Source organism: Equus przewalskii, chromosome 10 (assembly GCF_037783145.1).
Source record: "Equus przewalskii isolate Varuska chromosome 10, EquPr2, whole genome shotgun sequence".
In the NCBI taxonomy this organism is placed as follows: domain Eukaryota; kingdom Metazoa; phylum Chordata; class Mammalia; order Perissodactyla; family Equidae; genus Equus; species Equus przewalskii.
In genome coordinates this window covers 41,533,683-41,555,821 of record NC_091840.1, presented here as the reverse complement: position 1 = coordinate 41,555,821, position 22,139 = coordinate 41,533,683, and the positions used below count along the sequence as shown (strand labels likewise).

At 52.9% G+C, this 22,139-nt stretch overlaps 1 protein-coding gene across 1 annotated transcript in view; it reads right to left on the bottom strand.

Annotated features, from left to right (window-relative positions):
• Window positions 1–126: 126 nt before the first annotated feature.
• KSR1 (kinase suppressor of ras 1) overlaps window positions 127–22,139 on the bottom strand; it is a 153,238-nt gene continuing 131,225 nt past the window's right edge. Inside the window, exons 12-21 of the mRNA XM_070560856.1 lie at window positions 20,159–20,213; window positions 18,768–18,816; window positions 17,590–17,969; window positions 14,986–15,082; window positions 11,500–11,633; window positions 10,596–10,727; window positions 9,442–9,577; window positions 7,877–8,010; window positions 5,207–5,284; window positions 127–3,300 (exon numbers count right to left, since the gene is read on the bottom strand). Of these exons, the coding sequence (XP_070416957.1) occupies window positions 3,222–3,300; window positions 5,207–5,284; window positions 7,877–8,010; window positions 9,442–9,577; window positions 10,596–10,727; window positions 11,500–11,633; window positions 14,986–15,082; window positions 17,590–17,969; window positions 18,768–18,816; window positions 20,159–20,213 (1,274 nt within the window). The 3' untranslated portion in view covers window positions 127–3,221. The remainder of the gene's footprint in view (window positions 3,301–5,206; window positions 5,285–7,876; window positions 8,011–9,441; window positions 9,578–10,595; window positions 10,728–11,499; window positions 11,634–14,985; window positions 15,083–17,589; window positions 17,970–18,767; window positions 18,817–20,158; window positions 20,214–22,139) is intronic.

Below are 22,139 nucleotides of genomic sequence, written 5' to 3'. Positions count from 1 at the left end.
CCAAGCAGACCTGAGCCCCAGGACACCCTGGTACAACTTTAGTCACAAACTCCAGACACCCAGGCTTGGCTCGGCACAGAGCATGTGTTCTTGCTAGTGGCAAAAAAAAAACCCGGATACAGCACGTTCGTTAATACTAACCATTTTAATTTAAATTAATAGCATTTCTGGAAGACAAATGCAATTAATAGAAAATATAAAAACTTTTACTGTACAAATTTTACATCACATTCAAAAAAGCAAGTGTGTGTCTCGTGGCCACAGAAGACGCTGGGTTTGCACACACTGATGAAGTCCTGGCTAACGATGCAGCATCGCACTAGCTCCCTAATCGGCTTCACATTTACGTCTCCACCCGCCCCCCAAATCAATACAGACCACCAGCACAGGCATACGGGGCGCGCCCCTCCCCTCTGTCATCACAAGAAATGCCATGGGAGGGCAGAGGGATTGCAGGGCCCCACACACATCTTTCGTTTGGTGACACGGAGAGGTCAACTTTGCAAAACATTGCTCACAACTAACTGGGAACTCGCTAGGACTGGAGACCTTGAGTTGGATGGAGACCAGGGGGCTGTGGATCAGTGGGCTACAGGCAGCAGCGACACAGACCCTAGAGCTTTGGAGGTGAGGCTGGGAACTGGGGGGCCCTGAAGGACCAAGGCTTGGGTCCACTCTCAGGCCCCACTGGGGACCTCCACAGCCCCCAGATCTCTCACCAGGGGCCCTCCCAGCTTATCCATCCCCTTCACAGTGGGCTGTGAGGGCTGAATTCACAGTATCTGCCGTCCTTCATGTGTTTCCAGGGCAGACGGGGAGAGCACATGGAAGGAAGGGCAAGCAGGTCCTAACCTCAATTCACAGTCACTCAGACAGAGGGAAGGAGAAGAGGACCATGTGGGGGACTTTCCTCAGGCGTTTCTCTTATGTGACAGGCAGTACCGAGGCTCAGGGCAAGAGTCAGGAGGCTACCAGGGCCTGGAGAGAAAGGATGGTGTCCCCCAGTCCTTCAGCTCCACCCTCGGGGTTCCTGGCAGACATCAAGTCTCCTCCGTTAGAACATCAGCTCCTTAAGAGTGGGGACCGTGACTGCTCCCATTGCCAGGCCCCCAGCACTTGCACAAGACATGCCGGTGTTCGACGAAAGCTGCTTGAACTGACCAGTGCGTGACATAAGAAAAACAAAACCCAGATGACTTTCCTTTGGCTGTGAGTTGGGGCCAGGGAGGGGTTGAGCCCGACTTGCTCGGCTGCCGTGCAACCCCTGGGCTCATCGGCATGTCCATGGGTTCAGAGGGGAAAGGTGAAGGGCCCCAACATGCACAAGCTGTGACCTCTGGGAAGGCACGGGCATCTGGGCAGGAGCCTGACTTAGCCAGAGGCAGAGGTCACACACCATGTGGCTTTGGGTCGGAGAGATCCCATAGAGGACTCAGAGGGAGACCAAAGGGATGATGGAGCCAATTAGTCCCGCAGAGGAGAAAAGATCCAGCTGGTGTACAGCTCCTGTCTTCCCCCCATAGCCTGACTGCAAAGGGTTAAGGTGCCAACGGGCAGCAGGAGGCCTGGGTACCTTGCGCTGGCTGCTCAAAGCTCTCTCTCCAAGCAGGAGTTGGCCAAGGGGTCCCTGGCCTGGAGACGGGAAGGCGGTCCCACAGCTTCTAGGCAGAGGAGCTTTGGCCAGACTCCAGGGAAGGCTCTGAAGACTGGGGGCTTTGCTAGGTGGAGTGAACTGAAAGGGGTGGGAGGGCCACATGCTTTCCCATCTTAGCTCAGAGCACAGACAGAGGTTCTGGGTCTGAACCCAACCCATATCTCCATTCTCATCACCCTTTATCACTTCTGGGTTTGCAGCCTAATAATGACAACGTCCACCAAAGGGCTGCTTTGCCATTTGGAACTTTTCTCTTTAGGCGACAGCTTCTACTGAAGACAGGCAGGACATGACATGCTCTCATCATGGACTTTCCTGGTCTAGCCCCTCCTGGTGCAAACGTACACAAGTAGAAGGCCTAACTTGGTGCTTGGGAAGGCTCTGAAGATCGGTGGGCTGGCTAGGTGCATCTAAACAAATGGGGTGGGGGACCCATGCCTCCCATCTCAGCTAAGAGCACGGAACACGGATAGTGGCAGAGTGGGCTAAGGGGTTCCAATAGGACTGGGGGAGTGGAAGAGGTGGGCAGTTCCAAAACCTTGGCATGACTGAGGATGGGAACCTCAAGGGCCAGGTCACCCTGTGGCTGGGAAGGTGGGCGCAGGGACTCGCTGCCTGCTACTTCTCCCTCCTCATGCCTTCCTTGTTCTCACCAATCAAGCATTCACGGTATACACAGTTGCTGTGAAATGTCAGTCAGGGGCTGGGATATGTCTAAAAAGCCAAGGCCCCGAGTCCCAAGCCCTTGGTGCCTTCCTGGGGGCTTCATGCAGGAAACGTCTCTCCAGGCAGTGGGAACCCTGACTAGGAACCACTGGATCGGTACAGATGTTATTTGGATTTTATTGGCATCTACTTTTGCAGCAGGTATGGGCTGGACTGCAGGGGTCAGAGGTGAAACCAAGCTCTCTGGGAGCCTGGGTTCCCAAAGAACCCAAGAGGGAACTCCCGATGCTCATAATCCAGCTCTGTTCCTAGCCAGGGTTTCCTTGTCAAGAGGAGGAAAGTATAGTGTCCCTTGATAGGACAAGGGGCGCACCCTACAGAGGGAGATTCCCTACTAACAGGGTTTGGGGCCAAAGCAGAGGCCGGGTCAAACCTTGTAGTCCTCCCATCCTCCCCGAGAGCAGCCACAATCAGGATGCTTTTCTTCCTTCTGGCCCAGCGTGAGCTCCTCACTGCCTACAGGGTCTTCCAGAAGGGACAGCCACTTCTGCCACCCTGGCCGACGGTGCCAGTGCACCTCGGCACAGAACGTTCTTATTACCTATCGTAAAACATCGAGCTCACTCCGCAGAAATACACATGTAAACATTCGCTGCCTGTCAGGACAGGTCTGGTTGTTGGTGATGTCACTTTAAGAAACAGCAGGTGCAGCTCCATCTCCGGGACCTGAGTGTTTCCGTGGACAAATAGTCTGAATGAAGGACCCAGTGCTCCTGGTCTGCAGCACTTAGAAGGATGGCTGACGTTTCGAAGAATGTTGTTTTTTTGTTGTGGTGGTGGTTTTTGGATGTTTTAGAAACACATTTAAGAAAGACATCGGCAGAAAAACTGCACCATCTGGCTACATCTTTGGATTACTGGCCTCCAGGACGCCCAAGCCAAACCTTTCAAACCGGGGTACAACTTTGCTGCTGTTAATGCTGCAAAGAGGAATAAAAACAAGGGTTACAGCCTTGCTGGTCTTAATCAGAATTAGGGTAACGTTAGCTAAGGAGTGGGCCAGTTCCAGAAGCTCAGCAGAGGACCTGGCCCCACTAAGAAGTGAGAATGATTGCACAGCCCACAGCCTCGGCAGAGCCACTCCTGGTCATACTTAGCCAGGAGGGGCCTAAAGCTTAGTGCGGAGGAGGCTTGGCCCCCACCCCGCCCCGCCCTTCCAGGCAGTGGCTTGTTCATCCCAGAATCCCCAGCAGCCAGCATGCCCAGTAACTGCTGTGGGCTCGTCTGAACTGCTTTCTCATTTGCAGCCCAGGAAAGGTCTTGCTCCAGGTGGAAGTGGGAGAGAAGCGAGAGACCTGCCCCCAGGACCAAGACAGACATCGCATGCTCCTTTTAGAAATGGTTCCCAAACGCTGGGGTGCATCAGGGCCATCTGGAGGCAGGTGGAAATGCAGATTGTCAGAGCTTGCCTCTGGAGACCCAGACTTGGTTCTTGGGGGCCCCAGGAATCTGCATTTAGTAAGCAGTGCAGTGACTGTGTGTGTGGCCTGTCAGCTACGCTCTGGACGAACGCTGACTTGGGGTCTGGAACTTTCTGTCCACACTGAGCAGATGTGAAGGGAGTAATGCTGCTGGGGAAGGGGATGGATGCTTTGTTTTCTTTAGTGAAATTGTCTGGGGACAGGGAGCCCTTTGCTTCAGGATGACTTTCCTGAGTGCGCCGCTGAGGACACAGCCCTTCCAAGCTGGTGTCTTTCACAGCAACGGGACTTTTGGGGTCTACCCAAAAGTCCTCCAGAGGGGACTGGCCCTGGGCAGCTCTGAAATCATTCCACTCCTTGTGGGACAAGATCCCCATAGGTTAACAGCCAAGCAGCCCTGCCCCAGACGGAGGACACAGCCAGCCAGAGGCCGCTGTGCTCAGAGGGGTACAGCTCACTGAGGTGTTAGCAGGCAGACAGGACCACCCAAAGGGAAACGATACCACCCCACCAGAGAAGAGCTAGAGAGAATGAAGTCACGTCCAGGGAGACAGTTCTGGGGGAGGTCTGTTAGAGGAATCCTCCGTGGAGAGCAGTGACGGGCACGCGCAGGCCTGGAGAGGGGAGGGGCCAGTTTTAACAACTAAGCAAGAGCAGCAGTCTCAGGAGAGAAGACTGGAGCGGCAGAGAGTGCGTCCCCGGGTTAGTGCTCGCATCTCAGTTTGTGTCTGAGAGGAAGTCACGATGCCACTTGTTGATTAGGAGGAAGAAAGCCCCCGGGGCATGCAAGGCAGCCAGGTCTACAACCTACAGGGGAAAAGAGAAGAGGAGAGCACAGAGTCAGAACCCCCCCTGCCCCTCCCCCTGAGCCCACAGGGGCAGGGGAGCAGCAGAGACCTGGCCAGGGCAGAGAGGGGGACACCCTCTTTTCCTGCAGGGACGGAAAGGGACAGCCTCGCTCCATCCTGAGCAACCCCAGGCCACAGGCACAGAATGTTTCTACAAAGCCCACTGCCGCTCAGCCCTTGACTATCCAAACAGACTTCTGGAAGTTCACTATTTCTGCTTATTGCCTTCCCTTCTTTAAGCTTTGGCCAGAGGACACACTAGGGACTCAGACCAGTGATCTGAGTTCCCTCCCCGCCAGGGACAAGCCATCATCTGCCACGGTGTGTGGACAGAGGCCCTGCCACATGCTGTGGGTCTCCCCTCCACCCAGCGAGAGAAACACAAGCCTGCAGGGCCCTTGCTGGTGGCCGTTTCAGCTGTACGAACGTCACTTTGGTTTACAGAGAATAAAATACGCAAAGATGGGGAAGCTGGATGCAGAGACAGACAGGAAGCAGGGTGTGCAAAGGGATGACCGTAAACAGGCAGAGAATGAGGGAAGTAACAGAAGACACACTATTCCTCCAGAACTGGATAGTTCTTAAAGTCAAGGTGACCGTAACGTCCTTTCCCGTAGCAGCGGCTCCGCCAGCGCCTGGGAATGCCCCGCGACCATTTTGCCAGGTGTGGGCAGAGCGCAGTCCAGCAGGTGACGGAGTCAGGCACCCGGTGCAGACAGGTGGAGGAGGAGCCACAGGAATCAAGATGGCGGGGGGGGGGTGTGATAGGACAAGCCAGCGCAGGCACCACCCCCCGAAAATAAAAAAGCAACACGACCGATGGAAAAGAAAAGAGAAAATGAGAATTAGAGGCTGAATGTGTACAAGTAAAAATCAGGAACAGGAAGCTTTCAACAGACACTCATTCAGGTAGTCTGGCATTCTTTGCTGCAAGGGGCTAAAACTGATCGCTTTGGGCAGGACACAAGCTCCATTTGTGACTCAGTTTCCCATCTGTGAAATGAGAAGGTGGAGCTATCTGGTCTTTAAGGGAATCTGGAAACACCTGTTGAAAGCCAGCGCCCCCTAGAGCAGCCTTCTCTTTCGTGGATGAGAAAATCAGGGTTGCCCAAAGTCTGACAAACCAGACCCTTGAACTTCTTGCAAGTCCAGGAGAACCCACTCCCGGTCTCTGCCAGGACAGCTCCTGCTCAAAGCCCAGCTCCACTGACTGCTGGTCTGGAGGCCCTGCCTCAAGCTCCCTGGGCCAGCAGAGCAGCCCCCATCCTCCCTCCCACAGAGGCTGTGCTTTTTCACAGTGCTCCGCACGTTGTCAACATTCCCTCACTCCTTCCTCTACTCAACTGTAAACCCCGTGCTGGCCAGGCCCAGCCTTGGGCTTCTGTCTCCCCACGTTCTCAGCAATGGTTGGTGAAACCCACACCTCTGCCGGCAGCCTTCTGTCACCGTCTGTTTGTACTGGACTCTGACCCATCTTAAGAGCAAAATATTGAATCCAATATTGCCCTGTAAGTTACAGTATTCCCAGCCCCAGACTGTCATTCCTCCAGACCGTCTGTGAAGCTGGCCTACATCAGGAAAGTCTCCCACGTTTCCTCCCCAAGTTCTCCTATTTGCATCCTCTGGTCGGGCAACCCATGCCGGGCCTCTCTTTCACATGTAGCTTGAAGGCCGGTTTGGTTTGTTTTCAAAACAGGGGCTGGCAAATATGTGTAAGCTAAATTCGGCCACAGAATGGTTTTGACCATTTATAGGGTTAAAAAAAACAAAACAAAAAATGAACATGTGACAGAGACCATACGACCCACAAGCCTAAAATATTTGCTATGTGGTCCTTTCTAGAATAGGAGGCGTGCTGCTGCCACCACACATCTGGGCAGCAGGTGTGGGGCCGGGCACAGCTTCTCCAGGGCTCAGTGATGCAACGGCAGGTGTCCCCACACACGTGCATGGTGACTGGCTGCTTCAGGGACTAGCTTGGGTGTTGCGGGGGTAGACAGGCCCTTGCCCCCCGCTCCCATCAAGAGCCACCCCACTTTATCTGTTTATGCACTGGGGCCCTGTATGAGATCTCACTTTCAGAAAGTGCCCTTTGCCTTAAAAAAACTTTCAAATCATTCATCTCATCCAGGGGTCCTGCTGCATATGGCCCACCACCTGTTTCTGTATGCAAACTAAGAATGGTTTTTACCTTTCTAAATGGTTGGAAGGGAAAGAAAAAAGAGTATTTCGTGACACGTGAGAATTATGTGAAATGCAAGTTTCAGCATCCATAAATAAAGTCACCGGTGCCCAGCCAGCCCCCGGTTCTCGTGTTGTCTATGGCTGCTCCCGTACCAGACAGAGCTGAGTCTGTGACAGACGGTACGGGGTGGCGTCATCGCCTGGCACTGCTGCTGGGCACATTGTAAATACCAGTGATGGGAGCTGTAACTCGAGTTTCCCTTCTGGCCCACGAAGCCTAAATATTTCCCAAGTGGCCCTTGACAAGTTCGCCCACGTCTGATCTTGCCCAATTCCTGCTTTTTAAAACTGTGGAAACTGAGGCCCAGAATAAGGAAGGAGTCCCCAGATTCTCACGAAGCGTGCACGGCAGGGCAGAGGTCTGTTTTTCGAGGGTTCTGGCAAAGGGGGCCACATAGACAAAGCAAAAAGGGAGTGAGACAGAACTTAGAAGAGACGACAGTGGTCTCCGTGGAGACCACCCCTGCACCAAGGGGTGCAAAGGATCATGTCATTAAACAGAAGCGGGATGATTCTAGCATCGAAGCACCACATAAACCTAGGTCATGTGGTCCCCCAAACAGATGGCTGGTTTAGGGGCTAGAGAGCTCTGCGCCTTGAGTCTGTGTCATCCTAGCAATAGCCACCCTGCTGATTCTGGTGATGCTCTGGACCCACGCTGCTCTGACTTCCAGCTGGCTCCGTCTGCCCCTTCCTAGGCAGACTCTTCTTGTCTGGGCCTAGCCTGGGCTCAGTGTCAGCACTGGTCTGATAACAGCGATGTGGAGCTTTTCATAGAGGAGAACCAGAGATGCTGGCCTATCAAAGGGAATCTCCAAAATAAACGCGGTGAATGAAATCCTAGCATCACTTAGGTGAGGGGACTAGTCACCCCTGGCTAATCTTCTTTGGGAGTCCCCAGATCACAGTCCTGGGCAGACAGAGCACACGGTGCCCTCTAGGATGCTTGGCTGACAGGTTTGGCTGACCGAGGGGGTACTTACTCAGCAGATTTCCAGAAGTGTCCAGGGTGGGAGAGCCGCCGGTTGAGCTTGGGCAGTCTCTCCAGCATGTCCATCAGCTGGGTGAAGCTGGGCCTCTCCTGCAGGTCGAAAGCCCAGCAGGCAGACAGGATCTCCTGCAAACAGAGCCGGCATTAGTGGGCGTGAGAGCTGGCGGGAAGGGAGGAGGGCACAGCTGGGGTGCTCTGCACAGGGTCCCTTCAGGGCTTTCAAGTACCCCTAGCTGGTGGTCCCGTGATCATCCTGCCGACATTGAGATAACTGGCCACTGCTGGAGGTGGGCTGAGAAATAAGTGACTTGCACAAGGGCTCGCATGCTCCCAGTTCAAAATGAAGTGCATGAGCCTGTCTCCCCTCCTTCCTTCTTAGAACCCCCTGGAATAACAGTAAGAAAGCTGAACAAACAGGCAATAGGAAAGAATCAGAAATGAGGTCGTTGATTTTTGGAACGGAAAGAGGAAGGCGGCATGTTGACAGGTGCAATGCAAGATGCTCAGAATGTGTGCAGGATGGGGCTGCAACGGAGGTGGAGGGCTCAGCACTACAAGAATGGAGGCTGGAGTGACAAGGAGGACCAGACACAGGGCAGTAGTTGAGGGTCAGCAGAACAGCTGTCCCGACTGCCCCCAGAGGAAAGCCCCTCTCACTCTGGCATTTTGCTGCCTGCTCTCAGAATGCGCGCCTATACACAGCACACCCCTTCAGCCTCTCGATTCATGAGAACTCCCTGTGAGAAAACAGGCCGGCACACGAGACCAGGCAGAAAGTGCCCTATGACAGGGCAGATGGTGACCCTGCCAACGCTGTTCATGTCGTCAACAAGAAACTCAGAGCCTAGTTAGCGCTTGACTGGGGCACGTGCCGGGTGGTCCCTCCAGGTGCTTCCATCGTCACGCAGCCCAGACACCTCCTGGGGCTACTTATTAACATCCAGGCTGGCACCTGTGTGCTCCAGTCCTTTGCGATAACACATGGTTATCACCGATGGCACTGAAAACACGGACGCCCGCTTCCTTTATACGTCACTGTGCCCAGGCAAGGAAACGCACAAATTGCAAAGCAGAGAAACCATGACAGGCATTTGGTAACGTGAGGTCAGCAACTGGATTACAATTTGGCACTTTGAAAACAAATTTGCTGCGGGAACTTCGATTTGTTCTTGAACAGTTGGGAAAAACATTAAGGAGAAAGATCTGATACCGCCATAATCCCACCGTCTGTCCCTTGTGCACTGACTATTTCTTATTTTCTTCTTTCATGGTAGTAACATACAGGGTTTTACTATTTACTATCTTTTCATCTCTTATCTTTAGTTCCTACTTTTTTTTTTTTTAAGATAATGGGGTTTTTTTTAAAGAAAAAGGTTAACAGTGGGGGTGATAAAAGACACAGGGCTTTTAGCCAACAGTAAACAGGTCTGCTTGACACTCATCTGCCTCTGGGTCCCACTTCTCAGGTGAGTGAATGTCATGTGAGGAAGCCACGTCACGTGCCTGGGGCTCCTCCCTTAGTCCCACTTCTCTTTCTGAGAGCAGGTGGCTACTCACGGTGACTTCCTTCCCCAGGCTGACGGAGGCCAGGACACGCTTCATTCCCTCTCCACTGCCAATCTGCCAGATCAAGGCCTCTGCCGCTTGGTTCTTAAAGGGCCAGTCTCTTGCTTGCAGCTCATACCAAACAGTCCTGTGGAGACCACCCACGCGGCGTGAGCTCCATGCGGCTCTGCTTGGCTCGGTCCCAGCTCATGCCCGCCCTCCCACCATGGTGGAAAGTCCTGGGCAGCAGAGGCTCTGAACAGAGATCCTGGTACGACTGTTTAACCTCAGTGAGGCTGACACCTCCATCCCAGCCTGTCTGAGGAGTAACGGAAATGCCGAGTCTGGCGCCTGGCACACATGGGTGCTTAGGAGATGACAGCTAAGGGTCAGGGAGGACGAGACCACCCCTGAGGGAAAGAGGCCCTGAGAGGTAACAGGGTGCAGCCCTCACTCAGCCTCGCCAAGCCCCCTGGCCTTTCTTGATTTATCCAGACGGCACCTTCTCCATGAGACTCATACTGTGCAACACAGAGGATGCTCTGGGCCATGTGGGGCTACCGAGCAACTGAAACGCGGACCATGGAACTGAGGTGATACACACCAGATTCCGAAACTTTGTAAGGTAAATTATCTCCCTAATTTTTTATTTTGATTACACGTTGAAATGATAATATTTTGGGTATATTGAGTTAAACAAAATATATTATTAAAACTGGTTTCACCTGTTTTTCTTTTTTTTAACATGGCTAAGAGAAAACTTTATATATCCAGCTCATATTAGATTTCTATTTTTCCATTGGTCAGCTCCTTAAGGGCACTAGAGGCTGAGTGGCAGGACTCTCCATTCTCCCAGAGGGACAGTCCTTGGTTAGCTCTGGTGAGCGTCCTCACGGGGCGATGGGTGAGACTGACACCCAGAGTTAAGCACTTTATACAATTACCTAATTCAGTCCTCATGAAACAACTCCATTGGGAAGGTACCATTATTCCCATTTACAGATACCGAAACAGAAGGTCAAGGACGTGGTCACTCACCCAAACAAGTGGCAGAGCCAGGACTCAAAGTACACCTCCCCCTGCCCCCAGTGGCCAGCAGGACCTTCTCTTTTGGCCACACTTGGCCTCAAGAGCCCCAAGAAGAGGGACGCCAGGGGCCTCCTCACCCAAATGCATAGACGTCAGCAGCTTTGGAAAATGGCAGCTGATCCTCGTCTTTCCCGGGCGTCATCTCGCGCACGATCTCAGGGGCCAGGTAGCACAGCCAGTCATGTGACAGCTTCAGCTGGTTCTCACGCCTGGAGGCCAAGAAGCCAGGGCAAGGACAGGAGGCCTTCAGCCAGCAGCAAAGAGCCCCGCCTGGCAGACACCTGCCCCAGGGCCGGCACACACCTGGCCCAGGGCTGGCACACCACCCACACATGGCCCAGAAAAGCAGTACACTGAGCCCGCCCTTGCAAAGGCCCTGGTGCTTTTGGGGAATATTACAGCAGAGTGGTAACCAGGTTCTTCCAGGCAAGCAGGCCAAGAACGGGTCTCGGCAGGGAGCTGCACTTGCAGGTGCCTGATTCTCTACCCTGGGAGAGCGGAGTATGTCTCTATGCAGGAAACGATCTGCCTGTGGACCTCACCACCTGGCCTGGGGCTGGCTCTCCAGCCTGCCTGCCACTCTCCCTTCTGGGGGTGCCCAAGATGCTTGGGGAGGAGCGTTTCTCCCCATTCCTTCAAGATTTGGGGAAATAAAACCGTGATGCTCTTCCTCATAATGGGGATGTGAACCCTGGTCCCCTGCCCAGGTCAGTGAGCACACAAGGAAAATGCCAGTGAGGGGACCCAGCCTCCATGGGGGCCAGTCCGAGAACCAACTGCTATGAAGGACCAAAACGTTACCCAAACCAGATTCTGGACCAGGACCACAAGGGCAGGACAAAGTAAACCTGGCCTTTCCTACAGGGAGAGCTGCTCCTCAGCAACAGACAGCAAGAGCGCCCAGACCTCAGGGGGACCTCAGGCCCAACCAGCACCGCCCAGTTCCTCCCTAGTCCATCCACACACCCATGGCCAACTCACCGTCCTTCTCGGACCACGCCCGAGATCCCGAACAGCCCGAAGTCTGTGATGACCACTTTGCCATTGTCGTAGAAGACGTTCTTGGACTTGAGATCTTTGTGCACGATGCCCTTGGCATGTAGATACCCCATGCCCTGGAAGGCAGCGAGCCTCAGTCAGTGGGGAGGGAAGGGAGGGATGATGACTTAGCTTCCTCCCTGGGCCGGGCGCTGAGCTGGATCCCTTACCCAGATCCCCTCATTTCATCTTCACAATCCTATGCAGCATAACTGACTCCATCTTGCAGATGAGGAAACCAAGCCTCAGAGAGGGCAATCACTTGCCCCAGGCCACACGGCAGTTAAGTAGCATCGCTGAGATCCGGTTCCAGTCAAGTCCATGCTCTTTCCATGTCACCATGCTGTCCAACATCCACCTTATACTTGGATAAGGTGCAAGGTGTGGAGAGGGTGATGGATGGGGAGCTAGGGGGTGGGGGTGGGGAATGATACTGTGGGGGATCAGAATTTGCCATCCCAAAATGTGTCCCTTTGGCTTGATTATTTTTAAGAACAAAAGACTTGGAGAGAAACTCTGACCTTCCCTCTAACTGCCTAAAAGAATTCAAGCTAGAAGGCCTTTCCGAGGACAGGCCACCACTATGGGCAACTCTGGGTGTGGTAAACTGGGAGGGTCCTTGGTAGGCCCCTTTTCATCAAAGTTCTCTCTCTCGAGTCATGTTGTCTATCGAGGGCCCAAGAAACATCAGTTTATCGAATATTTGCTTTTCCATCTCCATGTGAATTGCCTTCCTCCCCTTTAAAGTCCCAAACCACCACCCCCAATATCCTCCTTTGTCTTTAACTAAAGATGGTATTTCAGGTGGTGGCTTCCGCCATTTTGGCAAGTTACTCAGTTTTCCTGCATTTCTCCTGTGTATACATGTTATTAAACTTTGTTTGATTTTCTCCTGTTATTCTGTCTCATGTCAATTTAATTCTTCGACCAGCCAGAAGGACCTCAAGGGTAGAGGAATAGCTCTTCCACCCCTCCAATACCATCCGTGTTAACTCACAAAGGACCCAAGTGATCTGGGGTCTCTGTCATGCTCTGCCCAGCTGGCCTCTGCCCTCAGGCTGGGCAAGGGTTCAGGTGGGGAACAAAGAGGACTTCCCACAGAGTGAGTCCCCGAGGTTAGGTGGTCCCTACATCTGTGCTGTGGTTGAAGGAGTCCTGGACTGAGACTGAAATCTGGGGTCCTAGTTCCATCTCAGCTCAGATTCTAATCCATGGTGTGGCCTTAGACACTCAACTTCTGAGCCTCAGTTTCCTCACCTGTCAAGTGAAAGGTGGGGTTGGTGATTTCTAACTGATGCTCTATTTGGACTGACCACTGACTGGCTGGGTGTATGGGACATGGGTGACCTGATGCAGGCATGACCTCAGCCAAGGTCAGGGCTGTCTTCTAATGCCAGACCCAGGACTCCCGCATGCCCTGATGCCCCTGGGAATGGGGGTGAGATCCACAACTGAAATGGCCACCCTGCCAACTCAGAAAGAGGCACGTGTAAACCCCCCTCCCGGTCTCCCATGTTGAGCATGCTTCACGCACCGTGAGAAATGTGGAGTAAGGGAGAGAGAGGAAAACAACAGGCCACATCTAGGAAGTAGAAAGAATGAGCCGTGAGCCAGAACCAGAGGGAACTCAGCCGAGGCCTGAGCTCGGTCCGAGTGGGTTTGGAGAGTGTCAGAGAAGAATTTACACAAGGCAGATGCTCTTCTGCAAGAGACGGGAGGGTGCGGGGTCCGTGGTGGCCACTTCCTCGGGCCTGCTGAGAGCTGGCATCCTCCCACGGAAGCAGGGAGTTCAGGAAAGAGGGACCTGCTCCTTCCCAAAACTCCATCCTAAATGCAAGACGATCCTTCTTAAAATATCTGCCCTTTTCCCAAACCAAACCAAGGCACGAGCCTTCCTCAGTAGCCAAAGACCCCATCTTGGGTTGAGCAGGGACCAGCTGTGTGACTGAGGACAAGTTGCTGTACCTTTCAGAGCCTTGTTTATAAAATAGGTGTCACAGCCTCATACACCAGCTTAAAGAGAGGCAAGATATAAAGCACTCGGGTCCAGAACACAGACTCTCCTCCCTTCCCATACTATCACAGGGTTCCCAGAGTGGCCACGAAATTGCAAACCAAATGCCAGGTCCCTGTTATTTTATTTTGAGCCTCAAAACATCAGAGATGTGCACAAAAGGGAGGGGGGCTCAGAAGTTCTCAGCAGAAGGAAATGGCGTGGCTTTTCAGCAGGATGAAAACCAAAAAAGCCAGCTTCCGGCTCTGCAGTTCCAAAACCTTCGAGTAACTTCTCTTCCGCTCTGGAAACTTCCAGATGGCTCATTCATCCTAACTCAGCCAGTCAGCAACCAGACAGACTCCCCCAGTGTTCTGATGACGAGGAGAGAAAACAGTCTGGGAGGGGAGGCAGAGTAGGGGGCTGAGGGGGAGCAGGGTCTGGCAAGTTTGGGGATACCGGGAACTGGCTGTGACACTGCAGCTCCCGCCACCTTCTCTGAAATGAGACCGACTACAAACAAAGGCTCCAGGGTGATATTTTGGTTTTGGGGGCTTCAAAAGTTCAATTCATTAGTTTAGCTCCATGGAAATATCACATGAAAATCTAGGTTTGTCCATAAAAGTCATCATGTTTTTACCTTTTCCTTTCTAAAGACATACACAAAATGGACAGAGGAAGAAGGGAGAAAAAAGGAGCGAAGGCAGAAGAAAAGGAAGGAGAGAAAGACAGGAAAGAGGCAAAACCTTGGTGGGAGCTGCTAAGAGAAAGTTTTTCAACAAAAACAGAGGAACCCCTACCCAGCAGGATTCTAGTTTTTATCTGGGCCTGTCTGTTGCTAAATAAAGCAACTAATAAGCTTTTCTTGCATTTTTATTTAATTATGTAAAAAAGATGAAAGAAAGACAAAAGGCCGCCCTGGTTGAGGCTGAGGGCCTGTTCTCTTGAAACTTGGATTCAGAAACTTGAAGGCAGAAAGTGGGGGTGCTCTCACGACCCCCGGAAGTAGAACCGCCTTCCCCATCAAATCTAACAGACTGTCACCAAGTGCTGGCCCTGTGCCTAAGGCTCTCCGTGATTATCCCATCATCCCTTGCACCAATCCAGTGAGGGAGGTTCCATTGATATCCTCACTTTACAAGGGAAGAAGCTGAAGCTCAGAGAGGAGAAACGACCTGCCCAAAGTCACACAGCTGACCAGAATTCACTCAGATATTTAAAGCCTGCTGCATCTTCTCCAACCAATTCAATTCCATCAACGCTGACCACTGTCCAGCTCCCAGCCCCAAGAGGGCAAGACAAGAACAGAAGGAAAGAGAGGGCGTCCCTCACTCGAGGCGTCCTAACTAGAAGGAGATAGACAGCGGCCACCACCCTGACACAGGCAGAGCAAGGGGACAGCCAGGAGCTCTTGGACCAACAAGACACCCCTTTACCTTGATGATCTCCTGAGCGATCTGCCTCGTCTTGTTGATGTCCAGAGACGTCTTGGGGTCCCTCACAAACGAGTACAACGTCCGCCCCTTGCAGAAGCTGTCGAGAGTGGTGGGGTCAGGCAGAGCTCCAGGGCCAGTGTGGCCGGATCCCAGCCCTCCTGGAGCCTGGGAGGAGCTGTGCCCGCTGGCCTCTGGAAGGCTCTCCCCGTCCCCTGGACTATGGGCATCAGAATCTCATTCTTAACCAAGCCTGACGCCCATTCCTTTGGGGCCTGTCCTGAATGTGCAAAAACAGGCATGTCTACCCCATTCCCTGAGGCCCAGGGCTGCCCTCCCCAGAACAAGAAACTCAGTTCACCAAGGCTCCCAGCAGTCCAGAGCAGCCCACCCTCCATGGGTTCCAGGCAGCAACACACCTCCTAGGACTCAGGGAAGAATCTGGCCTTTCAGGGCTACAAGCGGGCAACCTCGGGGCCCCGGGGCTCGCTGTAATGATTCTCGTGATGGTTTTTATTGTTTTCTGATCACAGGGATTTTACTGCTATTAAGAAGAGCGTAAGGAGGGGGAAGGGACGGGACATCAGAGCAATTATAGGATAAGGGGCTCACGTTTTGGGGTCTCCACCTGCATCAACTCCTAACGCCAGGGTGAAGAAGGACTCAGAGAGAATGTGTGGCTCCTTCCCCGTTCCAGGGAGAAGGTGACCTAAACCATCTGAGAAAGGGGCTAGTTTTAGGGAAAGTCTCCAAGTAGATAATATTCTGGGAGCCTCAGAGACTTTGAGAACTGGGCGAGGGGTCTGGGACATCAGCTGACGGTTCCTTATCTATGTTCCAGTCCCCTCAGCAGATTCTAGAACACGCTAAGTTTTTTGTTAATGAACGTTTTGCTATTTTATCATACGTATTCCCTTTAAGCAGACTCAAATCTCCTATGGAACTGGGTGGACGAGAGATGGAAGGACAGATGGACAGACAGCGGCTGGGGGCTGGCATCCTGGGGGTCGTGGAGCTGGCTTCCTAAAGCATCATGTTGTCATGCTTGGGGCTGGAAGATTGTCCCTTTGGTGGGGTGACCTCCTGATCTCACATTGCTCAGGAGTTCTGGGGGGCGGTTACTAATCTTGCTGATAAATAAGCAACATGGGAATTAACTCTCACTTAGTAAATACCATTTGAGGAGAATGTTTTTTCAAAGCACAGGGTCGAGCGATAGAGAATACCATCAGAACATTAATGAGGGTTCTCTTGGCTGACAGGACTAAAGTGATTTTTATTTTCTTCTTGAAAGTTCCACCTATATTCCAAAATTTCACTAGCCTCAAATTGCTTTTCCTGATTTTAAAAGTAAACACCCAACAACCACTTTTTCAAGGCCATGAACCAAAACGTTTCAGTTTCGCAGCCCCTGGTGCTCTGGGCGAATGACACTCTCATACACTAACGGTCGGAGAGGAAACTGGTGAACACTTTCTGGGGTAGAAATGGACATGCAACGTGACATACGCATACCCTGACCCAGCCCAGCTCATACACCCACAGAAGCTCACCAACATATGGAAAACAGGATGTTCATCATTATAAAGCGTCCAGCAAAAGAGGACCAGTTAAATAAATCAGGATGACCAGTGATCGGCCAGACAAAGAACCCAGAGTCCAGTTGTGTGACTCTCTTCCCAAGTCCACTCCACTCTCAGTGACATCATGTCGGTAGCTTGAAATCAACTGTAGTGAGAGTATTTACACCACAGGAATTGACAGATGCCACAAACAAGGGCTCTCTTCCCCATCACCTGAGAGCTGGTTGTTAAACATTTACCAACACACCACTAGGTTCAACCACGTGATGGGGATGCTGGGCAGGTGTTACAGAGAACACAGTAGACCTCAGACCTGCACTCAAGTGAAGAAAGCAAGGTGTGAACCAGTATGATCTTTGCTGTGTATTTTTACAAAGGAATAGATGAATAGTTTAAAAACATGAGTATCGGTAAACTTTTTTATTTTAACGGAAGGCACAATCAGGCACTGGTTACAGTATCTACCTTTGGGGAGGAGCACCCAGTCAGGGTGGTTTTCACTTTGTACTTTTCTGGAACATTTGAATTTTCTCTCTCACTAGAGAGGCAACATCTAATTAATTAATTAATTAATTAATCTATTTTTATTATTATTTTTTGGTGAGGAAGATTGGGCCTGAGCTAACACCTGTTGCCAATCTTCCTTTTTTGTTTGAGGAAGAGTGGCCCTGAGCTAACATCTGTGCCCCTCTTCCTCTATTTTGTATGTGGGAAGCCGCCACAGCATGGCCTAACGAGCAATGTGTAGGTCCATGCCTAGGAACTGAATCTGCGAAGCCCGGACCGCTGAAGCAGAACACTTGAACTTAACCACTAAGCCACGGGGCCAACCCCTATTTATCTATTTTTTAATGTCAATGGGGTTATGTGCATGGGGAAATTATACCTCACTTTTGGTTTTCTTCCTTGTACCTGTCTACACTAAGACATCCACGCCCTCCAGGGAGTCCTCACAAATAACAGGGTCCCCGGGGAAGAGGGAGGCTGAGGTGGCCACCCCAGTGAGGGCCAGGGGCTGGGTTACCTGGTGATGATGGCCAAGTGGGGCGGGTTCATGCAGGCCCCCATGAAGAGCACCACGTTCTCATGCCGCGTCTGCCGGTAGTTCATCACCTCTTTCTTAAACAGCTTCAGGTGGTCCTGGTTGTGGCCATCCATCTCCAACAGGCGGATGGCCACCTCGCCATGCCAGCGGCCACGGTGTACCCGGCCCCAGCGACCCTGCCCAATGGGCTCGCCCAGCTCCACCTGCTCGAAGGGGATGTCCCACTCCTGCAGGTACACACTGGTCTGGCTGGCCTTGCGAGAGATGGGGCCCCGCCATGGCCGGCGAGAACTTGGCAAGTCGTCCAGCTCATCCTCGTCATCTTCTGCCTCTGACTTGCCGGCCTCCGGCTCCTCAGCCTGGAAGGAGAAAAGGAAGGAATGGAATGGAGAGCGGCAGCAGATCCGGTCTTAGCTGACTTTCCGTCCCCGGAGCCCCAGCCAGGTAAGGGAGGAGAGAGGCATGGGGTCAAGAGGCCTGGGTTTCGGTCACAGCTCTGCACCACAGGGCCTCAGTGCCCTTGTCCACCAATTATGGGGCTTGGCCCAGCCAGGCCCTGAAGCCCTTCCCACTGATGCTCCAAGATCTCCCTCAGTGACATCCGATCACTAGGGAAGAGCATTAATGTCCCCTAGGATGAAGACTTCAAGTGCATCACCCTTCCTGGGTATCCTTTTGTTTAAACAGAGTTACTGACTCTTCCCCAGGTGGAGTAATCAGTCGGCTAACATTCTCTAAGCTACACCGCACTACCGGGAGCCAGGCTCAGCCAGCACTTTGGTTCAAGGATCGAGACAGCGGTTCTTGGCCCTGGCTACGGTCAGATTCATGTGGGGAGCTTTGACAACCTATAGGTGCCTGACCCCACCCAGACCGACTGAAGCCGTCTCCCGGGTCGGGGTCCAGGCCTCTGGGCTGGGAGTGGGAACCACGTGAATTAAGAGCTTACTTTAGCCTCAAAACCAGAAAAGCCAAAGGAAGCTTGCTTCATTGCATTCCTCATGCTTCTTCTCCACCATGCACACTGTCTGTGCACACAGCCTGCATCGGCTGCAGCAGGCACCTGGGAGCAAGGCCACTCCCCAGACCCTGTGTGTACTGAGATGGGGAGACGAGAGAGAAGGCACGTCCAGGGCCTGTGGGTCACCCTCACTCACCTCCACTTCATGATCCTCCAACACGTCTGCTTTTGGCTGGTCGTCGAGCCTAAGAGTAAAACAGGGTTTGTCATGCAGACCCTGAGGGTAGGCTACTCGCACTCAGCTGGGCAGGGGACGCCCCATGGGAGGTCCGAGAACCTGGGTCCTTATTCTGACCCACTTGGCTGTGAGACAGGCAGTCTGGAGGTTGTGCAAAGTCAGGAAGCCGAGGACCACACCCCATTTCCCTTCTCCGGCCTCGGCCTTCCCCAGACTAACCTGAGGGTAGCGGGGGATGAGGAGCGGGCAGTAACACCGAGGCCCTTTCAAATCTGACACCCAGGATGAGAGTTCTGAGCATATGCACAAGACTTGAAATTCTACTTGATAACTGGTTCTGTCACTTCCTAGTGGTGTGACTTTATGCAATTCCTTAACCTCTGAGCTGGCCTCCTCATCTGTGGGGTGAGGATGACATGTACCTCAAGACCTTCTTTACCAGTGATAAATAAATGGCAAGCAACAGGATATATTGGAGTATATGAGGAAGCCATTCGGTGGATAACTAATTCATCCTGACCTTGTTTTTCCAAAAGGGTCTGACATGGCCGTTGAGCATGCGTTGTATATCTGCTTTAAGCATTTGCTATGTCCCAAATACAAGAGCAAATGGCCTTAAGATAAAGATGCAACTTCCCCCACATTGGCATTTCCTTAAGGATGAGCATCTCTCCCTAGGCTAGGAACTGATTGCTGTGCTCACCTGTGACCACCCAGCTCGAGACAGCAGACCTACCACTTGCTGTGTGAATTGCTATGCGTGAGGCAACCTCGTGACCATTGTAAAAGGGACATTCTAATCGTATGTGATACATGTTCTTTAAGGGGCTGTAACCACTCTGTCCACCTCACTTCTTTGGTGCCCCGTTCCTTCTTTGGGGAAGGCAGGCCCCGGGCTAGCCTTCAGATCTGACTCATAATAAACTCACCCCAGTTTCGCTTACAGATTATTTGCATCGACACCAGGCTCGGGACCGTACGAGGGAACATGAGCCAGCTGCTCAGCGCCGCCTGACACGGAGACCAGGCTCCACAAGCAGGAGCTATTTTTAGTAGCTTTCTCTAACTCGAGTGCCCTTTGCCCACCCCTGGGTCCCGAGACCGCTCCAGGTTTACCTACGCCCCACGCAGTGTTGACTGCCCTGAAGGGAGGCCAATAAAAGCCTTCCGGCTGAGTTCCCTGGTCAGAGGGTGGATTTGCCCATGGAGCCTCCCACCTGGCTGGCCCAGGTAACCGCAACATCCGGCTCTGGGGGGCCGAGCTTTCAAGGCGGGATGGGAGGTGGTCAGGGATATGAGTCAGCTTCAGCAGGTCCCCACAGAGGAGAAAGGGGACAGGGATTACCTACCGGGTGCTGTCCGCTGCGTCAGGGGACGGGGCTGCCTGTGGAGATGCTGAAATGTCTGGAGGAAACAGAAAGCACACATGCAGCATGAGACCACCTCCGGCTCCTCCCAGAGGACACAGTGCTGGCAAACCCCAGACATGCAGGGGCAGTGGGTCCTCCCCCAGGGGCCCTCACAGGCTGCACGCAAGTTCCCTGGGCCACGTCCACTTTCCCTAAAACCGAACATGGATGCAGCCTCCTCAGCACTTGGTTTTGCCCACACAGCTCTGCCCCAGGTGGACAAGGCTTCTCAGTTAACGCCATTCTCTTGTGGCCAAACTCCTCACACAAGCAAGAGGTGAAAGTAAACTGGGCCACTGGTGACCAGACACGTGGGCCAGACCCTCCTTTGGCTTGGAGGCAGGGGCTGGTGGCAACAACCCTGGAAAGTAGGGAGACTCCTTCACTCAGGTGCATGGAGGCAAAAGGCAGGACTCGCAGGTGGCTCATGAGTGACACCTGGTGCCTGGCACAGCTCCTGGGAATTTCTGTGGGGAGCAAGAGGCTCCATCCCCCTTAACTTCTGGGTTGAGGTCTCAGGGGAGAGGAAGAAACGCAGAGTCCACACCTCAGGGGGGCCCCAAGATTGGGCAGCAAGGGGCTTTCCCAGATGTGGCACTGGAAGTCCCACATCCGGGGAACAGCAGACAGATGGTCACCCCAGCATGGAACCAACATGCTACAGGCCAAACCCTCCATGGCTGTCCCTGCCGCCTGGCTCTATGCTCTCTAGTCCCTTCGAATGGCACTCAGGGAGGCCAGCAGCCCCAGGGCTCGGTGGGCCCTCACTCCTCCTCTCAGCAAAAGGAGACTGGCGGCCGCTGTGGCTCCAGGCAATCGGCACATCTCGCTGCCCCCTAGGACGCAGAGTCTCCCCACCAGCCATCAAACTGCCCTCCCCCTCCAGGGCTTCCTCCAGGCCACCCTGCAGGTCATCTGAACCAGGGTCCACGACACCTCTGGGACCTCAGAGGCTCAGAGAATCTGATGGCGGCCGTGGGCTTTCTTACCAGGGAAAAGCACACACACACCCAACACCCTGTGCACGATTTCTGGGGGATCCCAGCCCCCGGGCACCTCTGCTAAGGCCTCCTCCAGACATGGTGACGAGTCTGCAGACTGCTAGGGGCGGCCTGACATTTCCACCCCTGCAACGCTGCTCAAATGTTCCCACAGAAGAAAACACATGCGTAGGGGTGAGGAGGTAGGGGTTTGGGGAGAAAGAGCACCCCAGGTGGGAGGGCAAAATGTCTGAAGCCTCATGCTTTTCCTTAAACATTAAGATGGTATTTTGCATTCTGCTCCCCAATGTGTCCATGTTTGTTTTAATAGAGATATATTCTCCCCCGTAACACATCTTCAGAGCAAGACGGACCCTTCTAGAAGAAGGGCCATGTTCTCCCAATGCTCTACTCCCCTGTATGCCATCCTACAGCCAGAAACAGAGGGGCTCCTGCAGTGGGAACCACAGCAAAGCAGGTGTGAAAGCACAGAGGCAGCTTGAGGAGCCTGCCCCTGACCCAGCCAGCCCGCACATGCCTGCAAAACCCTCCAGATGGCCCTGTAAGAACTAACGAATGCTCCACGCCACTCCCCTCGTGGAGCTGAGTTGCAGAATAGGAAAGCCTGGAATAACCAAAATACCATGACTTCAAGTGAGGCCTGTTTAACCCAGGAAGAAAGCAAGCAGCCACCGTCTTTGTCTAGAACACACAGAACCTTCACATGGCTCCATTAAGAATTAAAGTTGCAGATCCATTAAGAATTAAAGTTGTCACCTTCCACTAGAGAGATAAGTACTAATCCTATAAACTCCTTAGGAGCAGGAACATGGTCAAATGCAAAGGCTGAGCACAAAGCTGGCGTGCAAGACCATTTTTGTGGAAGGGAATCAATGAGATACTGAGTTGCAAGGTTTTTGCTCTCAACTTTCTGCACGAAA